This window comes from Mustela erminea, chromosome 3 (genome assembly GCF_009829155.1).
Source record: "Mustela erminea isolate mMusErm1 chromosome 3, mMusErm1.Pri, whole genome shotgun sequence".
Lineage (NCBI taxonomy): Eukaryota > Metazoa > Chordata > Mammalia > Carnivora > Mustelidae > Mustela > Mustela erminea.
In genome coordinates, this window is record NC_045616.1 from 34119704 (window position 1) to 34141075 (window position 21372).

Genomic DNA, 21372 nt, shown 5'->3' on the forward strand with positions numbered 1-21372 from the left:
TGTCATTTAAAGAAAACCTCTGCATAAATAACAGGTTACAGTCTTTTGTCCTGTGATTGTTCGTCACTGAATATAATCCTAAAGTCCTATCACTGTCAAAAATAGCAGGGCTGCCATTTTCTCTAGATGCTGAGGAATAGTGGAATTAGTCTGCTATCATTAGAAAGCTTATAAAAACTTCTCTTAGCACATGGGAAGACAAATTAGGGTGTGGATTAGTATCTGTGGAGTGTTAAGCTCAAAAACTTCATCATTGGGTACTAGAACAAATTAGTCAATTTCTCATAATGACAACTACATACAACATGTACTCCATAGTATCGTTAGTATTCAAAATATAGAACAGATCCTGGTGTCTGAATCAGCCCCAACTAATTTCCAAACCAATCACATTCCGAAGCTTTATCTGGAAAACACCTAGCTGTTCCCCAAAAAGGTAAACACAAAATTACCATATGACTCCTAATGTATACCTAGAATAAATAAAAGCAGGTACCCAAACAAATCCTTGTACAGAAACGTTCACAGCACTATTCACCAACTTATGGCTCATATGCTGCTTCTCTTCATGAAAATGTAATTTATAACTTCATTTAAAGCACAATCTCTCTCAATTCTGAGTTATTACCCATCTTGTTATAGACCAATAAAAACAGAGTATCTGTTTTTATTTATTCTAGATATAAAGATAACACAACCTGTATTTATTTCCAATTACAATGACACACATTCAAAAATTCCTGCCGTTTTAAAAATGTAACTTCCATCTCTCTCCCCAAGACTTATTTAAGTTCCAGAGACCGAAATGCTAAGAAACCATGTTAACTTTTAGAGTGAGAAACGGCCCAAAAATGCATCACTGAATAAACTGATAAACAAATTGAAAATATGTACAATGGGATATTATTCAGCTGTAAAAAGGAATTAAGTTAATTATACATGCTACAATATGGATGAACCTCAAAAACATTTAAGAAATGTATAGTATGTATAGTATGTATAGTATATTCCATTTATATGAACAAATATGCAGTATAGGTAAATCCATAGCAACAGAATATAGACATGTGGTTGCCAGTTGCTGGGGGAAAGAAGAAATAGGGAGTAAATGGGTAAAGGTTATTATTTTGGTGTGATGAAAATGTTCAAACTAGAACGAAGTGGTTATACAATACTGTGAACTTTATTAAATACCACTGAATTACTCACTTCAAAATGGCTAATTTCAAGTTATATGAATTGTACCTCACTTAAAAGCTTTGTCTTTAATTTAGGCATTAAGTTAAAGCATTTATAAGTGCCCCATTTTTCATGATGAAGTAATTTTTCATTTTAAATCAGTAAAGAATCATTTTATATTTCCATTTAAAACATACTATACCCATTCACCAACTTATGGCTCATATGCTGCTTCTCTTCATGAAAATGTAATTTATAACTTCATTTAAAGCACAATCTCTCTCAATTCTGAGTTATTACCCATCTTGTTATAGACCAATAAAAACAGAATATCTGTTTTTATTTATTCTAGATATAAAGATAACACAACCTGTATTTATTTCCAATTACAATGACACACATTCAAAAATTCCTCCCGTTTAAAAAATGTAACTTCCATCTCTCTCCACAAGACTTATTTAAGTTCCAGAGACCGAAATGCTAAGAAACCATGTTAACTTTTAGAGTGAGAAACTATACACTTGACAATATTTTCAAAACCTATTACATGAGTTTATTGTACTATTTGTAAGACATTCAAAAGCAATGGTCCAGAGACACAGCAACACTTTAAAAATAATCTTTTTTTTTTTTTTTTTTTTTTTTTGGAATTAGAAAAAACCCTCTCCAAAGTGCTTGTAAGTATATCCATCTTTTAAACCTAGCAATCTTAACATATGGAAATCAGCTGAATAAGGTTAATGAATTAAGTTTCTGCTCATATGTAAGTACAAAATATAAATGCTTACACATTATTGTGTTGATTTTCAAATCATTTTAACTTGGGCTCTGGTTTACTTCTGTAATTTTGCTTGTGTATGTTTTGTGCTGATGGAGTACATTCTTACCACGAAAAAGCAAAACAGTCTAGTCTTACCATAATTAAGAGCTTCTGGTGCTGTCCATTTAATGGGAATCTGCTTTAAGCCAGAAGATGAATACACTCCCCCATCCTCTTGACGAGACATTCCAAAGTCACTGATTTTCAGAATGTTATTTTCACCTACCAGGCAGTTTCTTGCAGCAAGATCCCTAGGTTACAATAAGACATAGAAAATACCTATTAAAACAAATTGAAAGCTGCTTTCACATTTATGACTTCCACACTTTGCATTTTTACATTTGCAGTGTATTTATAATGAGGTTAAGAATGCTTGTGATTTACCAGTCCTCATCTTTTCTGTCATAGGTAAAAATCACCAGTGAGAATATTTGCATAGGAAACAGGCCCTATGCTAATTTTCTAGGCATCACCTATATTCCCATTTAAATAGAAAAACAGATTCTAGGGGTAAGAGAAAGATCACAGAGGAGAGGCTAAGCAAACTTGGCATTATTCCTCATTGGACTGAATTTCCTAGAGCAGCACTGTTTTACATAACTTCTGTGATGATGGAATGTTTTCTATCTGTGCTCTGCTGCCCAACAGGTCGTCATTAGCCACGTGTGACTATTACACACTTGGAATGAAACTCAGGTGATTGAGAAACTGAATTTTAAAATTTACTTTTCGTTAATTAAATGTAAATAGCTGCATGTCACTAGACAGGCTTTGGCTGTTTTGGCCTCAGACTTCCCACAGTGGGGAGAATGGCTGAGGTGCCAGAGAAGCTTACGACTCTTTTTCTACTGCATCTGGGAAAGGCAAAACTGTATGATCTGGCTCTGCTGGTCTCTCCCACCTTACCTTATTACACTCTACACAATTTCTAAATTCTCCCCATACTGGGCTTCTTTTTGTCCTCAAATTTAATAAAAAATCCCCTAGCATGACAAGCTTATTTCACTGTAGGGCCTTGCTGTCAGCTGTTCCCTGTGCCTGGAGGGCTTTCCTTCTCGGCTATAGTATAGCTGGCTCATCTTCATTCATTTTTAGCTCAAATACCCTCTTAGAGAAATCTGTCTCAATCATCTCTTTTGCTCACTGCTATCTTCCTTATTAGATAAGGGTGAAGTCCCTACTCTAATTCTAGTGAGAAGCCCTTCAATAATCAAATTCCTATATATACCTAAATGCTTATACATTTTTATATATTTATATATGTATAGAGGAGGAGAGACTATGTATGTGTTTACGAATCTATACATACACACAGAAAATCAGGCATGTCCAATGGGTGTTGGGTATTAAGAAGAAAGTTGTATAAAGCGGGGGGATTACTGCAAGGAATCCCATTTTAGATAGATTGGTGCGGAAGGTCTCTTTGATAGTCTAGTATTTGATCAAAGATATGAAGGAAATTAGGAAGCAAGCCATGGGGATATCGTGGAGAAGATAGATTCAAGATAGAAAAAGCAATAGATAACAAAGACCCTGAAATTGGTACATGCTTGGTATATTTATGGAAAGAGTGAGGGGAAGAGAACCGTCAATTTAATCAAAGGGTTAGCCAGGACCAAATAACATTATAGCTTTTTATTAGTACATTCCTTGAATTTTACTCAGAGTAAGCTGGAAGGTAACCAGAGAGTTCTGCATACAGGAATGGCAGATCCAGAAAAACCACTTGACTATTTCAGAAGTCCATGAAAGGCAATAACAGCCTGCACGAAGATGGAGTCAGTCAAATATATTGGTATATATTTGGAAAGTATAATCAATAACATTTGCTGGTAAGATTGGATGTAGAGTAGGAGAGAAAAAGAATCATGGATGACTCCAAGATATTTTGGCCTGAGCACCTGGAAGGATGGACCTGACATTTATTGAAATAGGAAAGGTTACCCCAAAATTGCTGGAAATGATACAGAAATTCAGACCAAGTCACAGGATATAAAATCAATGCACAGAAGTTGGTTGCATTTCTATATATTAACAATGAGACAGAAAAATAGAGAAATCAATTTACAATTACACCAAAACCTATAAGATACGTAGGAGTAAACCTAACTAAAGAGGTAAAGGAAACTGAAAACTATAGAACTATGAAAGAAATTGAGGAAGACACAAAGAAATGGAAAAAGAGTCCATACTCATGGATTGGAAGAACAAATGCTGTTAAAATGTCCAAGGTACCTGAAGCAATCTACACATTTGATGCAATCCCTATCAAAATATCATCAACATTTTTCATAGAGCTGGAACAATCCTAAAATTTGTATGGAATCAGAATAGACCCCCCCTGAGTAGCCAAAGTAATGTTGAAAAAAAAAAAAACCAAAGCTGGAGGCATCAGAATTCCAGACTTCAAGCTGTATTATAAAGCTGTAATCATCAAGACAGTATGGTACTGACACAAAACTGACACATGGATAAGGGAACAGAACGGAGAACCCAGAAATGAACCCCCAACTCTATGGTCAACTAATTTGGCAAAGCAGGGAAGAACATCCAATGGAAAAAAGACTGTTTCTTCAACAAATGGTGTTTGGAAAATTGGACAGCCACATGCAGAAAAATGAAACCGGACCATTTCCTTATACCATACACAAAAATAAACTGGGTAAAGTGCCTAAATGTGAGACAAGAATCCATCTAAATCCTTGAGGAGAACACAGGCAGTAACCTCTTTGACCTTGGCCACAGCAATTTCTTGCTAGACAGGTCTCCAAAGGCAAGGGAAACAAAGGCAAAAATGAGCTTTTGGGACTTCACCAAGATAGAAAAACTTTGGCACAGCAAAGGAAACACTTCAAAAAACCAAATGATAACCAACGGAATGGGAGAATATCTTTGCAAATGATAAAGGATTATAAAGAACTTATCAGACTCAACACCCAAAAAACAATCCAGTCAAGAAATGGGCAGAAGACATGGTCAGACATTTCTCCACAGAAGACAAACAAATGGCAAACAGACACATGAAAAGATGGTCAATATCACTCATTATCAGATAAATACAAATCAAAACCACAATAAGATACCATCTCATATGGGTCAGAATGGCTAAAATTAACGACTCAGGAAACAACAGGTGGTGGCAAGGATGCAGAGAAAGGGGAACCCTCTTACACTGTTGGTGGGAATGCAAGCTGATATAGCCACTCTGGAAAACAATATGGAGGTTCCTTAGAAAGTTAAAAATAGAACTACACTATGACTCAGCAATTTCACTACTAGGAATTTGTCCAAAGGATACAAACATAGTGATCTGAGGGGCACATTCACTCCATGTTTATAGCAGCAATGCCCACAATAGCCAAACTATGGAAGAAGCCCATACGTCCATCAACAGATGAATGGATAAAGAGGTGATGTGTGTGTACACACACACACACACACACACAAAATGGAATATTTCTCTGCCATCAAAAAGTGAAATGTTGCCATTTGCAACAATGTAGATGGAACTAGAGGCCATTATGCTAAGCAAAATAAGTCAGTCAGAGGACAAATACCATATGATTTCATTCCTGTGTAGAATTTAAGAGATGAAACTGATGAACACTGGGGAAGGGAAGGAACAGAATTTAATGATTGATTATTTACATATAATAATAGTAAAATAAATAAAAATAAAGTAAGACAACAACAGGCAAACGAAAAAAGACTATTGACTATAGGGAACAAACTGAGGGTGGTTGGAGGAGTGGTGGATGGGGGAATGGGGTAACTGGGTGATGGGCATTAAGGAGGGCACTGATGATGAGTACTGGGTATTATATGTAAATAATGAATCATCATAAAATTCTACTCCTGAAACCAATATTATAATTAAAAAATTATTTTTTCCCATTGCATTTCTCCCTCCTGCTAACATAAAGAGGAAGCATATTAAAGTTGGAAAAGCATCAAGACATAAGGGGCTTGGGTGCCTAATGAATATGCCATACCTGTTCTGGACAGTCTACCTCCTTATCCGTGGACTTTTTGTTCTTTTTAATGTATGTTTTCTCATGTGTGTATTTTGTTATAGGCAGTCAAAAGTAATCCAGTATGGGTGGAGGAGGGCCTTGGTTTTAGACAAGTAGAGTTTATTAGATATCCAAGTATAGATGTTGAGTAGGCAACTGGATATATTAGTCTGGAGGTTAGAGCTAAAAGTTGTCAGCTTTCAGATTTGAAGCTATAGAATTACAGAATGCTTTCACCTAGAGAATGAGGGTAGAAAAGAAATAGAGGTGTTCAGGTACTAAGCCTTAGAGCACACCATCATTTAGTTTCCTGTTCTGTAGTTTCCCCTCTCATTTCTCTTGTTGCTTTCCCCTAGGTGGACCCAAATTACACAGTAATACAAGGGAGGCAACATCAGTGTCTGAAACCCAATAGGAATCACATTTTTGTGAGCTGAGGAATCAGGAAAAGAGGTCCTTGCAAGTGGAGGGAAAATCATGGAGGGGAAATAGGCAGAGAAGGGTTCCATGTTTGAACCCTTGAACCCTTACTGGTTCCATGTTTGAACCCACACAAGTTTCAGCCTAAACACAGAGCTACACATTTGATGGGCAGACCTAAGCCCATTTAGAGAACTAAACTCTCTTAAACCACTTCCCATGTCTCAAAGTAACTCCTGACTGTCTCACATAGGGCACACCAAGACAAAGGCTTTGAGAAGTTAACTGTGAGATGAATCACTGTGAGGCAGTGAACCTATATTCTGAACCTAACTGGGTTGACTGTGTGCTAAAACAAACACAAAATCAATCAGCTACCTCCAGCACCATATAACAGGGTCTCAGAGCTTGTACAATGTAACATTCACAACATCTAGGGTACAACTCAAAATTGCTAAACATACGGAAAACAAGAAAAATGTGATCAACTCTAATGGGAAAAACAATCAACAAATACCAACATCATAGTAACCACATATAAAGTGGTTATTACAACTATACTCCATAAAATAAAGGAAAATACTTTTGAAATAGAAAAAATAGAAAAATCGAGAAATAAAAACTAGAAAAATTATAGAAATAACATACCCCAGCTGAAGAGCACAAAGGAAAATAGAAAAATGTGAAATGAGCATCAGGGACCTATATAATATCAAAAGATTGAAAACACATTACTGGGATCCCAGAAGTAGAGGAATAAATGAGGCAGAAAATCTGTTTGAAAAAATAATAACTATAGAAGTCCCCAATTTAGTTGTGAGAAGTAAGTTTGCACATTCAAGAATCTCCGTGAACTCCAAACAAGATAAAAATCAAAGAGAGAGAGAGAAAAAAAATCCACTTACATATATCTCAATTAAGCTGCTAAAATCCACGGAAAAGAAAATGTCTTAAAAGTAGATAAAGAAAATGACACATTTAGTACAGAAAATGATTCAAATAATCACAGATTTCTCAAAAAAATGGGGGCAGAAGACAGTGGAATAACATCTTTCATTTGTTAAGATGGCTATTCTTCCCAATCGATCTACAGACTCAATGTATACCCAATCTGAATTCTAGCAGATATCTCTATCAACTTAGAATTCCATAGTTAGCAAAAATATCCTACAGAAATGAAGGCAGAATAAAGACATTGTCATATGAAAGAAAGCAGGATTAACCAACCAACAGCAGATCTACTCTACCAGAAATACCAGTAGTATTTCAGCCTAAAAGATGATACCAGAAAGAAATCTGAAACACCAGGACAAAAGGAATTACAAGAGAAATGATAAATATGTGGGCAAATATAAATGTTTTTCCCTCTTAAGTTCTTTAACATGTGACTGAATATTGAAAATGAGTATTATAGCATTATCTAATCAGGTTTTCAGTGTATGTAAATGTTATACATATAACAACTACCAGATTAGATAAAAATTGAGTGTGAACAAAGGGACCCATATGGTTGCAAATTTTCTACATTTCCCATGAAATGATACAATATTAACTCTAAATAGTTTGTGGAAGTTTGGGTATATGTATTGTATTCTATAAAGCAACTCCTAAAAAAAGATGCAGAGAGATATAGCTAAAAGGTCAAAAGACTAAATTATATAGGATGCTAAAAAATATCAAACATTATATATTCAAAATGTCAAATATTCAAAATATCAGTATATAGACTATAAAGTGGTTGTTACTACTGATTCTATGGACAGGATAAGAGAGAGACTCTGTTCAGTATTTATAGACAAATACAAATTTGGTTTCAAAAAATATTCCCAAAAAGCAAACTCCAATTCTGATGGTTTCATTTGTAGGTTTTATACATTCAGGGAAGAAATAACCATGTTATGGGAACTTTTAAAAAAAACAGAGAGTAACTGCCTAACTCACCTCATGAGGCCAGCAGAACTCTAATACAAAACCTGGCAAAGACACTATGAGAGAAATACAGAAAAATACCCTCATGAAGATAGAGTCAAATATTTTAAACAAAATATTAGCAAATCGGAAGTGGGGGAAAGATGGTGGAGAAGTAGGAGACCCTGTTTCAACTGTCCCCTAAAGGGACCTAATTATCTACCAGAACACTCTGAACACCCATGAAATCAGCTTGAGATGCAGGATTATACTCGTATGGATCTCTGCAGGGGCAGAGGACACCAGTGGAGAGGTAAAGTGAAGTGGGGAATGCTCCAACTGAAATCGGAGGATAAACAGAATGGAGTGGCCCATTGGAAAGTAATACCCCAATATGAAAGTGCCCTGTGACTGGGGACCAGCATTAACTTGGAGTCTGGTGACTCCAAGATCTTAAGAGGAAACTGGTGGAATCCCGTGGTCACAGCCACCACCGGTGATCACCTGGACCAGAGAGAGTGTGACAGATCCTCCAGTTCCTTGTCGCTGAGCCCCTGGGGTTGTGCAGCTTGCACCACAGCTTGGCTGGGTGCACTCCCATCCCCATATGAGGGAGGCTGGTGTGGGTGCCAGCCTGTGCTCTCTAGACCTACAGCCTTTTGCAGTCTGCAAGCACTGCGTGACCAGGGTCTGACCCACTCCCTGCTCATGCCTGGGAAAGCTCCGGGTGGGTGCTAGCCAATGGTCTCTAGGATTGGACCAGGGCTGGATGCTCTCAGCCTGGGCCTGAAGGAACTCAGCACAATCTCTGGTTGGGATCCCTCCACGGCAACCTGTGCAACCATGAGGTCTGGACCCCAGATAGCAGTCCTGGCAAAGGCAGCCACCAGAAGCGGGCTCCCCAGACCAATATCATTCACGGTTTTAGTGGCACGGGGGTGCAGAGACAAGCGGGCGCTTTGGGGGACCCCTGAGACGGTGGCTGGGGATGTGCATTGTCTATGGGAGGTTGCATGGTTCAGCAGAGTTTGCAGAGGGGGAGTCTGTGTATTCTGGACCACCCAAAGGGGAGCAGAGGGAGGCTTCTCTCTGATGGAGGTCTGGATGCAGTTTGCTTTCCATTAAACCTCCGAAAAGCTGCAAAAAGCCGCCAAAGAACAAAAACCTCCAGAGAACAAAAGCCTGAAAAACCGGTTTCCACAGAACACAACACAGCAGGTCCCTCCCCCAGAAAGCAAGCCAAAAGAACAAGATGACAACCACCACAGAGTCCCCATAAAACTGTAAAACCCCAACATCAGGGGAAACCAGTATATTACGCTCCTGGTGTTGCCCTAAAACCTGTATATTTCATAGATACAACTTTTATTTTTAATTCGTTCTCACTATTCTTGTACTTTTAAATTTTTTTAACCTACTTACCATTACAACTAGAGGTTTAATACAACAAATTCCATAATAACCTTTTAACTAGAACTTTTTCATACATATACTGGTGTTTTTCTTTTTCTTTTCTATTTTTTAAAATATTCCTATAGATATGAGCTTCAAGGTAATCTTAATTCCCTAATCAGTACTACCCCTATATATAAACCAGTTTTAATCTCCCTTTATCTCTGGAAAGTTGAGTCCTTTAAAAAGGTATCAAGATACACCCATGAAGAATCAAAATAACCTTCCTCGCCCACATCTGAGGATTTATACCCACCCTCCCATCTTTTTCCTCTGTCAGTGTTTCTGTGTATTTGTTTTTGTTCTGGTATTATAAAAATCTTATCCTTGAGGTTCATTTTGGCTGGGTTCTTCTTTTTTCTTGTCATTACTTTTGTCGGTCTTTTGTTTGTCTGTTTTTGTTTGTATACCATATAAGTCTTACTTTTGGGGCTCATTCTGGCTGGGTCTTATTTTATTTATTTTTTCCTCTGTCTCTCTCTTTCTTTTTCTTTTTTCTTTTTGGTGGTGACTTCTGATTGCTCTGAAGCATTCCAGGGTACACCTTGCCTGGATTGTGGTTGATATATTCAGCTACACATCCCCTCAACCACCTCTCACCAAAATAACTAGGAGGAGAGGAATACCCAACAGAGGAAAAATTCAGACTGTGCTCTCTCCATCAGAACTATTGGATATGGACATAAACAGTATGCCCGAAAGGGAATTCAGAGTAACAATAATCCAGGCAATGGGTAGGTTGGAGAAAAGCATTAGTGACAACATAGAATCTCTAAGGGCAGAGGTGAAAGCTGCCCGGGAAGAAGCTAAAAATGCTATCAATGAGACCCAATCTAATCTAAATACTCTAATAGCTAGGGTAACTGAGGCAAAAGATAGAATTAGTGATCTAGAGGACAAACTGATAGAGAAAAAAGGATTAGGAGGAGGCATGGAAGAAACAACTTAGAACCATGAAAACATAATTAGGGAAGTAAATGACACCATGAACATTCCAACATCAGAATTATTGGGTTCCCTGAGGGGGTGGAGAAAGAAAGAAGACTAGAAGATAGAGTTGAACAAATTCTGGATGAAAATATTCCCAAACTAGGGAATGGAACCAGCATTCGTGTCCTAGAGGCAATGAATCGAGAAAGACCTTAGGCACTTTATGAATCATAATTTTAGACGAGAGCTTCTGAGGGCAACTAGGGGGAAGGGATTCCTTATGTACAGAGGAAAGTCCATCAGAATAATGTCAGACCTGTCCACAGAAACCTGACAACCCAGAAGAGGCTGGCAAGACATATTCAGGGCACTAAGTGAGAAGAACCTGGAGCCAAGAATACTTATCCAGCAAGGTTGATATTCAAAATGATTGAAGAGATAAAGAGCTTCCAAGACCGGCAAGGTTTAAAAGACTATGTTATCACCAAGCCAGCACTACAAGAAATATTAAGGAGGGTTCTATAAAAGAAGAAATAACCCAAGAGTGACATAGAACAGAAATTTACAGAGACAATCAACAGAAAAAAGGACTTCACAGGCAACATGCTGTCAATAAAAACGTATCTTTCAATAATCTCAATGTGAATGGCCTAAATGCTCTCCCAAAATGGCACAGGGTTGCAAACTGGATAAAATGACAGGACCCATCCATATGTTGTTTACAAGAGTCCCATCTGGAACCTAAAGATACATCCAGACTGAAAGTGAAGGTATGAAGAAACATCTTTCATGCCAATGGGCCTCAAAAGAAAGCTGGGGTAGTGATCCTCAAATCAGATAAATTAGATTTTAAACTAAAGACTGTAGTCAGAGATAAAGAAGGACACTACATCATTCTTAAAGGATCTACCAAGAAGATCTAAAAATTGTAAATATTTATGCCCCCAATACAGAAGGAGCCAACTACATAAGCCAACTGTTAATCAAGATAAAGAGTCATATTGATATGAATACATTAATAGTAGGGGATCTTAACACGCCACTCTCAGTAACAGGCAGATCATCCAAGTGGAAAATCAATTAAAAAACAAGAGCATTGAATGACACATTGGACCAGGTGGACCTCATAGATATATACAGAACATTCCATCCTTAAACAACAGAATACTCATTCTTCTTGAGCACATATGGAACTTTCTCCAGAATAGATCACATACTGGGTCACAAATCTGGGCTCAACCAATACCAAAAGACTGAAACTATTCCCTGCATATTCTCAGACCACAATAATTTGAAACTGAAACTCAACCACAAGAAAAAGTTTGGAAGGAATTCAAACACTTGGAAGCTAAAGACCACCCTGCTTAAGAATGTGTGGATCAACCAGGGAATCAAAGAAGACCTTAAACAATTCATGGCAACCAATGAGAATGAAGGCACATCGGTCCAAAACCTATGGGATATGGCAAAGGCAGTCCTAAGGGGGAAATACATAGCTATCCAAGCCTCACTCAAAAAACTGAAAAATCCAGAATATACCAGCTCTCTTTACACCTTAAAAAACTGGAAAATCAACAACAAATTAAGCCAACCCCATGCACAAGAAAGGAAATAATCAAGATTAGAGCAGAGATCAATGAGATAGAAACTGGAGATACAGTAGAACACATCAATGACACTAGAAAATGGTTTTTTGAAAAAAATCAATAAGATTGATAAAATACTGGTCAAACTAATCCAAAAGAAAAGAGGACCCAAATTAACAAAATTATGAATGAAAAGAGAGATCACGACTAACACCAAGAAAAAAGAAACAATCATCAGAAATTACTATCAACAGCTATATGCCAATAAGTTAAGCAACCTAGATGAAATGGATGCATTCCTGGAAAGCTATAAACTTCCAAAACTGAATCAGGAAGAAATTGACAACCGAATAGACCAATATCTAGTAACAATATTGAAGGAGTGATCACAAACATCCCAAAAAACAAAAACCCAGGACCTAACGGATTCCCTGCATAACTCTACCAAACATTCAAAGAAGAAATAATACCTATTCTCCTGAAGCTGTTTCAAAAAATAGGAACAGAAGGAAAACTTCCAGACTCTCTATGAAGCCAGCATTACCCTGATGCCCAAACCAGGCAAAGACCCCACCAAAAAGGAGAATTTCAGACCAATATCCCTGATGAGTATGGATGCCAAGACTCTCAACAAGATCTTAGCTAATAGGATCCAACAGTACATTACAAAGATTATCCACCATGACCAGGTGGGATTTATCCATGGGATACAAGGGTGGTTGAACATTCACAAATCAATCAATGTGATAGAATGAATCAGTAAGAGAAGAGAGAAGAACCACATAGTCCTCTCAGTTGATGCAGAAAAAGCATCTGATAAGATACACCATCCGTTCCTGATTAAAATGCTTCAAAGTATAGGGATGGATAGAAGGAAGTTTATAAAATCTATCTTGAAATACCCACATATAAATCCTTAAGTTTATAAAATCTATCTATGAAATACCCACAGTGAATATCCTCCTCAATGGGGAAAAGCTGATAGCCTTCCCTTTGAGATCAGGAGCACTACAAGGATGTCACTCTTGCCATTGTTGTTCAAAGGGTACTAGAATTCCTAGCAGCAGCAATCAGAAAACAAAAAGAAATAAAAATATTCAAATTGGCAAAGAAGAAGACAAACTGTCTCTTCACAGATGACATGATACTTTATATGGAAAACCCAAAAGTCTCCAGTCCCAAACTACTAGAACTCATACAGCAATTCAGTAATGTGGCAGGATACAAAATCAATGTACAGAAATCAGTTGCTTTCTTATATACTAACAATGAAAACACAGAAAGGGAAATAAGAGAATCAATTCAATTTACTATAGCACCAAGAACCATAAGATACCTGGGAATAAACCTGACCAAATAAGTAAAGGATCTGTACTCAAGCAACTATAGAACACTCATGAAAGAAATTGAAGAAGACACAAAAAGATGGAAAAACATTCCATGCTCATGGATCGGAAGAATAAATATTGTTAAAAATGTCTATACTGCCTAGAACAATAATTTCAATGCCATCCTGATCAAAATTCCACCAGAATTTTTCAAAGAGCTAGAACAAAGAATCCTAAAATTTGTATGGAACCAGAAGATATTCCAAATTGCCAAGGAAATGCTGAAAAAGAAAAACAAAACCGGGGGCATCATGTTGCCTGATTTCAAGCTATATAACAAAGCTGTGATCACCAAGATGACATGGTACTGACACAAAAACACACACACAGACCAGTGGAACAGAGTAGAGAGCCCAGATATGGACCCCCAATGCTATGGTCAAATAATCTTCAAAGCAGGAAAAAATATCCAGTGGAAAAAAGTCTCTTCAATAAATGGTGCTGGGGAAATTGGACAGCTATGTATAGAAGAAGGAAACTCGACCATTCTCTTACACCATATACAAAGATAAACTCGAAATGGATAAAAGACCTCAGCATGAGGCAGGAATCTATCAAAATCCTAGAGGACAACATAGGCAGTAACCTCTTTGACATAGGCCATAGCAACTTCTTTCAGGACAAGTCTCCAAAGGCAAAGGATACAAAAGTGAAAATGAACTTTTGGGACTTCATCAAGAGCAAAAGCTTCTGCACAGCAAAGGAAAGAGTCAACAACATAAAGAGGCAACCCAGGGAATGGGAGAAGATATTTGCAAATGACACTACAGACAAAGGGCTGATATCCAAGATCTATAAAGAACTTCTCAAACTCAATACCCAAAAACCAGATAATCACATCAAAAAGTGTGCAGAAGGGTAACTGGGTGGCTCAGTGGGTTAAGCCTCTGCCTTCAGCTCAGATCATGATCTCAGCGTCCTGGGATTGAGCCCTGCATCGGGCTCTCTGCTCAGTGGGAAGCCTACTTCCCTCTCTCTCTGCCTGCCTCTCTGCCTACTTGTGATCTGTCAAATATATAAATAAAATCTTTTTAAAAAAAAGTGGGCAGAAGACACGGACAAACACTTCTCCAAAGACGACATACAAATGGCTAACAGACACATGGAAAAATGTTCATTATCACTAGATTTTGATTCAAATCAAAAACCACACTGAGATATCACCTTACACCAGTCAGAATGGCCAAAATTAACAAGACAGAAAACAACAAGTGTTAGAGAGGATGTGGAGAAAGGGGAACCCTCTTACACTGTTGGTGGGAATGCAAGTTGGTGCAGCCACTTTGGAAAAGTGTGGAGATTCCATAAGAAATTAAAAATAGAGCTATCTTATAACCCTGCAATTATACTACTACATATTTACCCCAAAGATACAGATGTAGTGAAAAGAAGGGTCATCTGTACCCCAATGTTCATAGCAGTGATGGCCACAGTCACCAAACTGTGGAAAGAACCAAAATGCCCTGCTACAGACGAATGGATAAGGATATGGTCCATATACACTATGGAATATTATGCCTCCATCAGAAAGGATGAATACCCAACTTTTTTATCAACATGGATGGGACTAGAAGGGATTACGCTGAGTGAAATAAGTCAGTCAGAGAAAGTCAATTATCATATGGTGATACTTACTTGTGGACCATGAAGAATAACACAGAGGACATTGAAAGATGGAGAGAAGTGAGTTGGTGGAAATCGGAGGGGGAGACAAAGCATGAGATACTGTGGACTCAGAAACAAACTGAGGGTTTTGGAGGGGAGGGGAGTGGGGTTGGGTGAGTCTGGTGATGGGTATTAAGGAGGGAACATATTGCATGGAGCACTGGTTGTGGTGCTTAAACAATGAATTTTGGAACACTGAAAAAATTAAATTATATTAAAATATAAAAAATTTAAAAACACAAAATATTAGCAAATCAAATCCAGTAATATATAAAAAGGATAATACATCATGGCCAAGTAGGTCTTATCCAATAATGCAAAGTTGGTATCACATTTGAAAATTAAATCAGTGTAATTCACTAGATTGATAGAATACAGGGAAGAAAACCATTTGATCATTCCAACTGATGCAAGAAAAGCATGTGACAGTATTCGATCTCTGTTAATGATAAAATGCTCAGCAAACTGGAAATACTAAGGCGCTTCCTCAACCTGACAAAGGACATCTACAAATAATTCAACCAACAATATCATACTTAATATTAAAAGACTAACATGCTATTCCCTGAGATCAAACCACTTTTTTTTTCTTGAGGTCTTAGGCTTTGAAATAACACATAAAAGCAAAAAAAACACAAAAAACAAAAAAACAAAAACAAAAACAAAAACCAAAAAACAAACCCCCAAAACAAACCCCGAAACACAAATATCAGACAAAAGTAAAACTAGCTCTATTGGCACTATTTACAGACATAGAAAATCCCAGGCTAGAGCAGAACTCAGGTAGTAACCCCTTCAACATCAGCTGTATCAACTTCTTTCTAGATATGTCTCCTGAGGCAAGGGGAACAAAAGCAAAAATAAACTACTGGGACTCCATCAAGATAAAAACCTTCTGCACAGTGAAGGAAACAATCAACAAAAGTACAAGGCAACCTATAGAATGGGAGAAGATACTTGAAATGACATATCTGATAAAGGATTAGTATCCAAAATATGTAATGAACTTTTATAATTCAACACCCCCAAAATGAATAATCCAATTAAAAAATTGATAGAAGGTTAAAAAATGGGCAGAAGACATGAATAGACATTTTTCTAAAGAAGACATACAGATGGCCAGTAGACACATGGAAAGATGTTCAACATCACTCATCATCAGGGAAATACAAATAAAACTAGAATGAGATATCACTTCATGCCTGCCAGAATGGGTAAAATCAATAATGTAAGAAAACAATAGGTGCTGGTGAGGATATGGACAAAGTGGAAATGTCTTGCGCTGTTGGTGGGAATGCAAACTGGTGCAGCCACTCTGGAAAACGAAAGTTCCCACAAAAAGTTAAAAATAGAATTACCCTATGAACCAGCTAATAAAACAAATACCTACAAATAAGTCTAGCAAAAGACAACCACATCCCTTATACTTAAAACTACAAAACTTGATTGAGAAAAAAATGAATAAACAAATGGAAAGATATTCATTCCATGCTCATTGAAAAGACCCAATACTGTTAAAAGGGCCATTTTCCCCAAATTTGAAAATTTAATACACTCCCAGCCATTGTTCTAGCAGATTAGTGAAATTAGACAAGATCTAGTAAAATTAGACAAGCTACTTTTAAAATGAATATGGAAATCCAAAGATTCTAAAGTAATCAAAATAATTTTTAGTAAGTTGAGAGTTGAAGAACTTACTAATGTGATTTAAAATCGTAACTTAAAGCTATTGTTATTAGCACAGTTCATCAAATGCAAAAAGATATGATAGCCCAATGGAACAGAATAGAAGGTCCAGAAATACACCCACAAATGTAGGGTCAACTCATTATTTTTTGTTTATAGGTTTTTTTAACTAAAAATTATTTCAATATTTTAGAGAGAGCATACGAGCAAGTGAGTGGAGGGGAGGGGCAGAGGAAGAAAATCTTCAAGTGGACTCCCCATTGAGCAGGGATCCTGATGAAGGGCTCAATCTCACTACTCTGAGATCATGACCTGAGCAGATTTATTTTTTCAACCGAGAGAGAGTGCGTGAGAACACTCACATTGGGGGTGGGGGAAGAGAGAGAGAGAGAGAGAGAAAATCCCAAGCAGACTCCCTGCTGAGCACAGAGCCTGAGACAGGGTTCTACCATGACCTGAGGTCATGACTTAAGCCGAAAACAAGAGCTGGACACTCAACCGACTGAGCCACCCGAGGTGTCATTTTTGACAGAAGTACAGTGGCATCACAGTGCACATTTCTGAAGCCTAGTGGGCCACTGGTGCTTCTTGGGGCCACATGGCATTACTCTTGGTCAGAATGAGATTATTTTCACTGCAGCATCTCAGTGGTTTATGGAATTTGGGTGGCCATGCTTTCCGGGTGAACACCTACACTTGACAATCACATACACTTCCGGTGTCCTAACTATGTTTATTGCACCACTGGCCAGGAGGCTTGTTCTCTGCAGTGAGGATTACAGTTCCGTGAGCGAGCCACCTAAAACCAATCTAGAGTTACCTTCAAGTCAATGTAAATAACACTCAGTAACAGTTACAGAAAACTGGTTTTGGGGGCTGCAAGAAGTTCAAGTGAATAGAAATACTATCTTTTTGGCATCATGTATGAATTAAAATAAAATCTCAGGCCTTCAGGCGGTCAGCACATACTGTATCCGCACTGCTTGCCTAATGTTTTACTAAGTCTTAAGATAGAAAAAGCAGATATGATCTCTGGGCTGAGTTGCTAATGATCTAATTTGGAAGATAAGGCAGACCCACACCTTTCCTCTTCCTTCTCCATTCCATCCTTTATTAAGCCTGCTGCTGTCCAGCCCTGAGTCGGACAGTCTAGGAAACACTCTGGTGATCCCTGCTCTTCATGCATGAAAGTGCTAGAAACAAATGAGCCAGCATGCCACAGACCACTATGAGCCAGCATGCTACAGACTGCAAATCCTATAGGAACTTGGTGATGAGAAATCTCATAATAGGCTGGTGTTGTCATTCACAGGAGGTATCAGAGATAGCTGTATCTCACCACATGCGGAGGAATGTACCAGCAAATACTGCTGACTGCCAGAAGGGTATGGAAATATTCCACTTGGGTCTGCTGAGTAATCTTCCTTGAAGATACAAAGTCAAACTTCTGAGTGTGTACCAGAGGTATCTTACAAAGTCATACATAACATGAGACAGGCTAATTATGGATTATATGAGAACAGAGAGCAGTGATAGGAAATCCAACTCCAGCAGGCAGTGGAGATGAGTCAATTTTCTGTGCTCTCTAGAAAGCACAACAGTGGGCATGGTGCCCTGTGGAGATGTTGCCTCTCAGAGCTAATGCTGTGGTAAACCAGCAACAGCCAGGAGGCCAAGCCAGTGTTCTCCTTGTCTTGATGCCTTACCCTAGACATCATTTTTTATTGCTTGTAGCTATAATTACACAAATTCAGGATATCCTTCACACAGGAAATAAGTTAGAGGGTGTGTGTGTGTGTGTGTGTGTGTGTTAATATAAAAACTATTCCCACTGGGACTGGATAATAGTGGGTCACAAATATATAGCAACATTTAGGAGGAGAAAACCTCTTTAAGACCCCAAGGTTTCCTTATTCTGATTAAAACATGGCATAAAAGCAGTAATAGTGTGGTGGGGTGGGTGGTCAGTGAAGTAGATATTTGATGTAATCAAACCATGTATTACTTAATCCATGCCTAATGGCTGGCTACGACCTTTGAATTTTAAACGAGAGCTAAAATTCGTTACCTGTAAGAAAAAAAGGACACTTCAAACTCCCTCCCCTATCAAAAGAGAAAATAAAAATTATCTGCTGACTGCCAGAAGGGTATGGAAATATTCCACTTGGGTCTGCTGAGTAATCTTCCTTGAAGATACAAAGTCAAACTTCTGAGTGTGTACCAGAAGCATATGAAAAACCCGTTTTCTGAAAAAGCCAAGTGGCCTCAATGGCTTTAAAACAGTATCTATGAGTGTTTTGATGGAAGGAGAGTAGGAATGCCAGTTTCTTTTGCAAAATTTTGCCTACAATAACAAGAACAGAACAGTAAACTGTCCCTTAGAGCATACCAGGAAACGGAGGTTGGGCAAGAAGGAGTGTCTTTGGCAACAGAGCTGACCCTCTGGGGACCATTTATACTGGCCAATACCAAAGCCACTATTGAGCAGACAGTGATGGGATCAGAGATTAGCCAAAAAAAGAGATGACCAGCCTATTCTTCCACAAGTCAGATGTTGCTCATTTCCACTTCAGAATCTACCTTAATTTTCCTCTGAATAAAGTATATGTAGGGCCCCCAGGTGGTGCAGTCATTTAAGCCTCTGATGCTTGGTTTCAGTTCAGGTCATGATCTCAGGGTGGTAAGATCAAACCCTGTGTCTGGCTCCAAGCTCAGCACAGGGTCTGCTCAAGTTTTTCTCTCCCTTTCCCTCTGCTCCTCCCCCTACCCTGTGCTCTCTCTCTAAAATAAAATTTTAAAAATAATGAATCTTTGCATGAAAGTGTATGTAAGAGGCGCCTGGGTGGCTCAGGTGGTTAAGCCACTGCCTTTGGCTCAGGTCATGATCCCAGAGTCCTGGGATCGAGCTCCGCATAGTGCTCCCTGCTCAGTGGGGAGCCTGCTTCTCCCTCTGCCTCTGCTGCTCTGCCTGCTTGTGTCTCTCGCTCTCTCTTCAAATAAAATCTTAAAAAAAATTTTCAAAAAAAAAACTTATGTAAATATGAACATCGTCCTACATTTCTCACTTTCAAGCACTACCTTGATTTGATTTCACCCCTGGTTTTCCATTGGTCTTTCTTGCCATCACAGTCTCTTCCATCATGCTCCATACCCCTCACCTGGCAAGTTCTCTGCCCATTATTATTGAGGCACTTATTTTTGAAAGTATAGCTCTCAAAGGAAGTCCCAGCTACAAAACTGAAAATTAATCCCATTATTAAACTGTGCTTTTTCTCTTCCTTGGAAAAATTGTTCAGTGTCACAGTGTTCTGGGAGGTCAGAAACAAAAGTATTACTTCTGTGAATGCAGTAACAGACCAGGTGGAGGGCGGGTTAGAGTATAATTTATGCTTTTTTGCTCAGGGCTCATCCGAGGTCCTTTGGGTACACATGGTGAGAGCCAAAGGACTCCCTGTTCCTGAAACGGCCCTCCTGCAGCCCGTCAGGACACAGAATCCTCAGTATTGCTTAAAATCCTCATTTGCTTACAGCCGCTGCTAAAATGCAAATATGTTACCTTTGGGGACAGGGGCACCTGTTATCACTGAGCTGTGTTTTGTCATCAATGTTTTGAACAAATAAATAAATATAAAGACATAAAAAGTCTTAAGGGAATGGGATGATAGGGCAGTTTTGTGAGAAGAGGGGGAAGGGAAAGTGGAACAGCCTAGAGAACTGGCTACAAACAGGCCTGGGCACGGCACAGAGTGGGCTCTTGTGGGAAGAGTCATGGGGTGAACATTTAAAAATGTGCTGTGGCCTTGGGTAAGGGAATAATGCAAATGTAACTCCTAAAAAGTCTGTCTGGGACTGTGTCTTGTGCATTTATTCTAAGCCAGGTTACTTTCTTCTCAACAGCAGGGTAGGATCATCACTGGGGCTTGAAGGCCTCGGCCAGTGAAATCGAGTGATAGGGGAGTAAGGCTCCCTGGGGCTGCATTCTGTGAAGAAACTGAGGCCTTTGCTGATTTTGTCTAAAGAAGCTGCTGCCCAATAGCTGGGACACAACGCGACCAAGTCCTTGCCTGATGCAGCTGACTGAGTGAGAACCATTTATGGAAGCTACTGTAAGTCATCTGCCTTTACTTAAAATGGACATGCTCAGCACATACAGAAGTGCTTACTCCTTTTGGCTCTTTCATTTCCTTTCCTGGGGCGAGTTCCCTGTAAGAGAGTTCTGTTTGGCAAGGCACAAATACTAACTCCACATATCCTTGTATTGAGCTTAGAAATCAAATTCTTAGGTAGTTGGCTAAAGCAAAAGAACTCCTACTAAATATGGACAT

The 21372-nt window shown here is 38.5% G+C and overlaps 1 protein-coding gene across 5 annotated transcripts in view; it reads right to left on the minus strand.

Moving 5' to 3' along the window:
* The window catches only part of FER (FER tyrosine kinase), a 468361-nt gene that overhangs the window by 23196 nt on the left and 423793 nt on the right, over positions 1 to 21372 (minus strand). For all 5 annotated transcript variants that reach the window (XM_032335588.1, XM_032335590.1, XM_032335589.1 and 2 more), the window contains one exon: positions 2096 to 2250. In XM_032335588.1, the coding sequence (XP_032191479.1) occupies positions 2096 to 2250 (155 nt within the window). The remainder of the gene's footprint in view (positions 1 to 2095; positions 2251 to 21372) is intronic.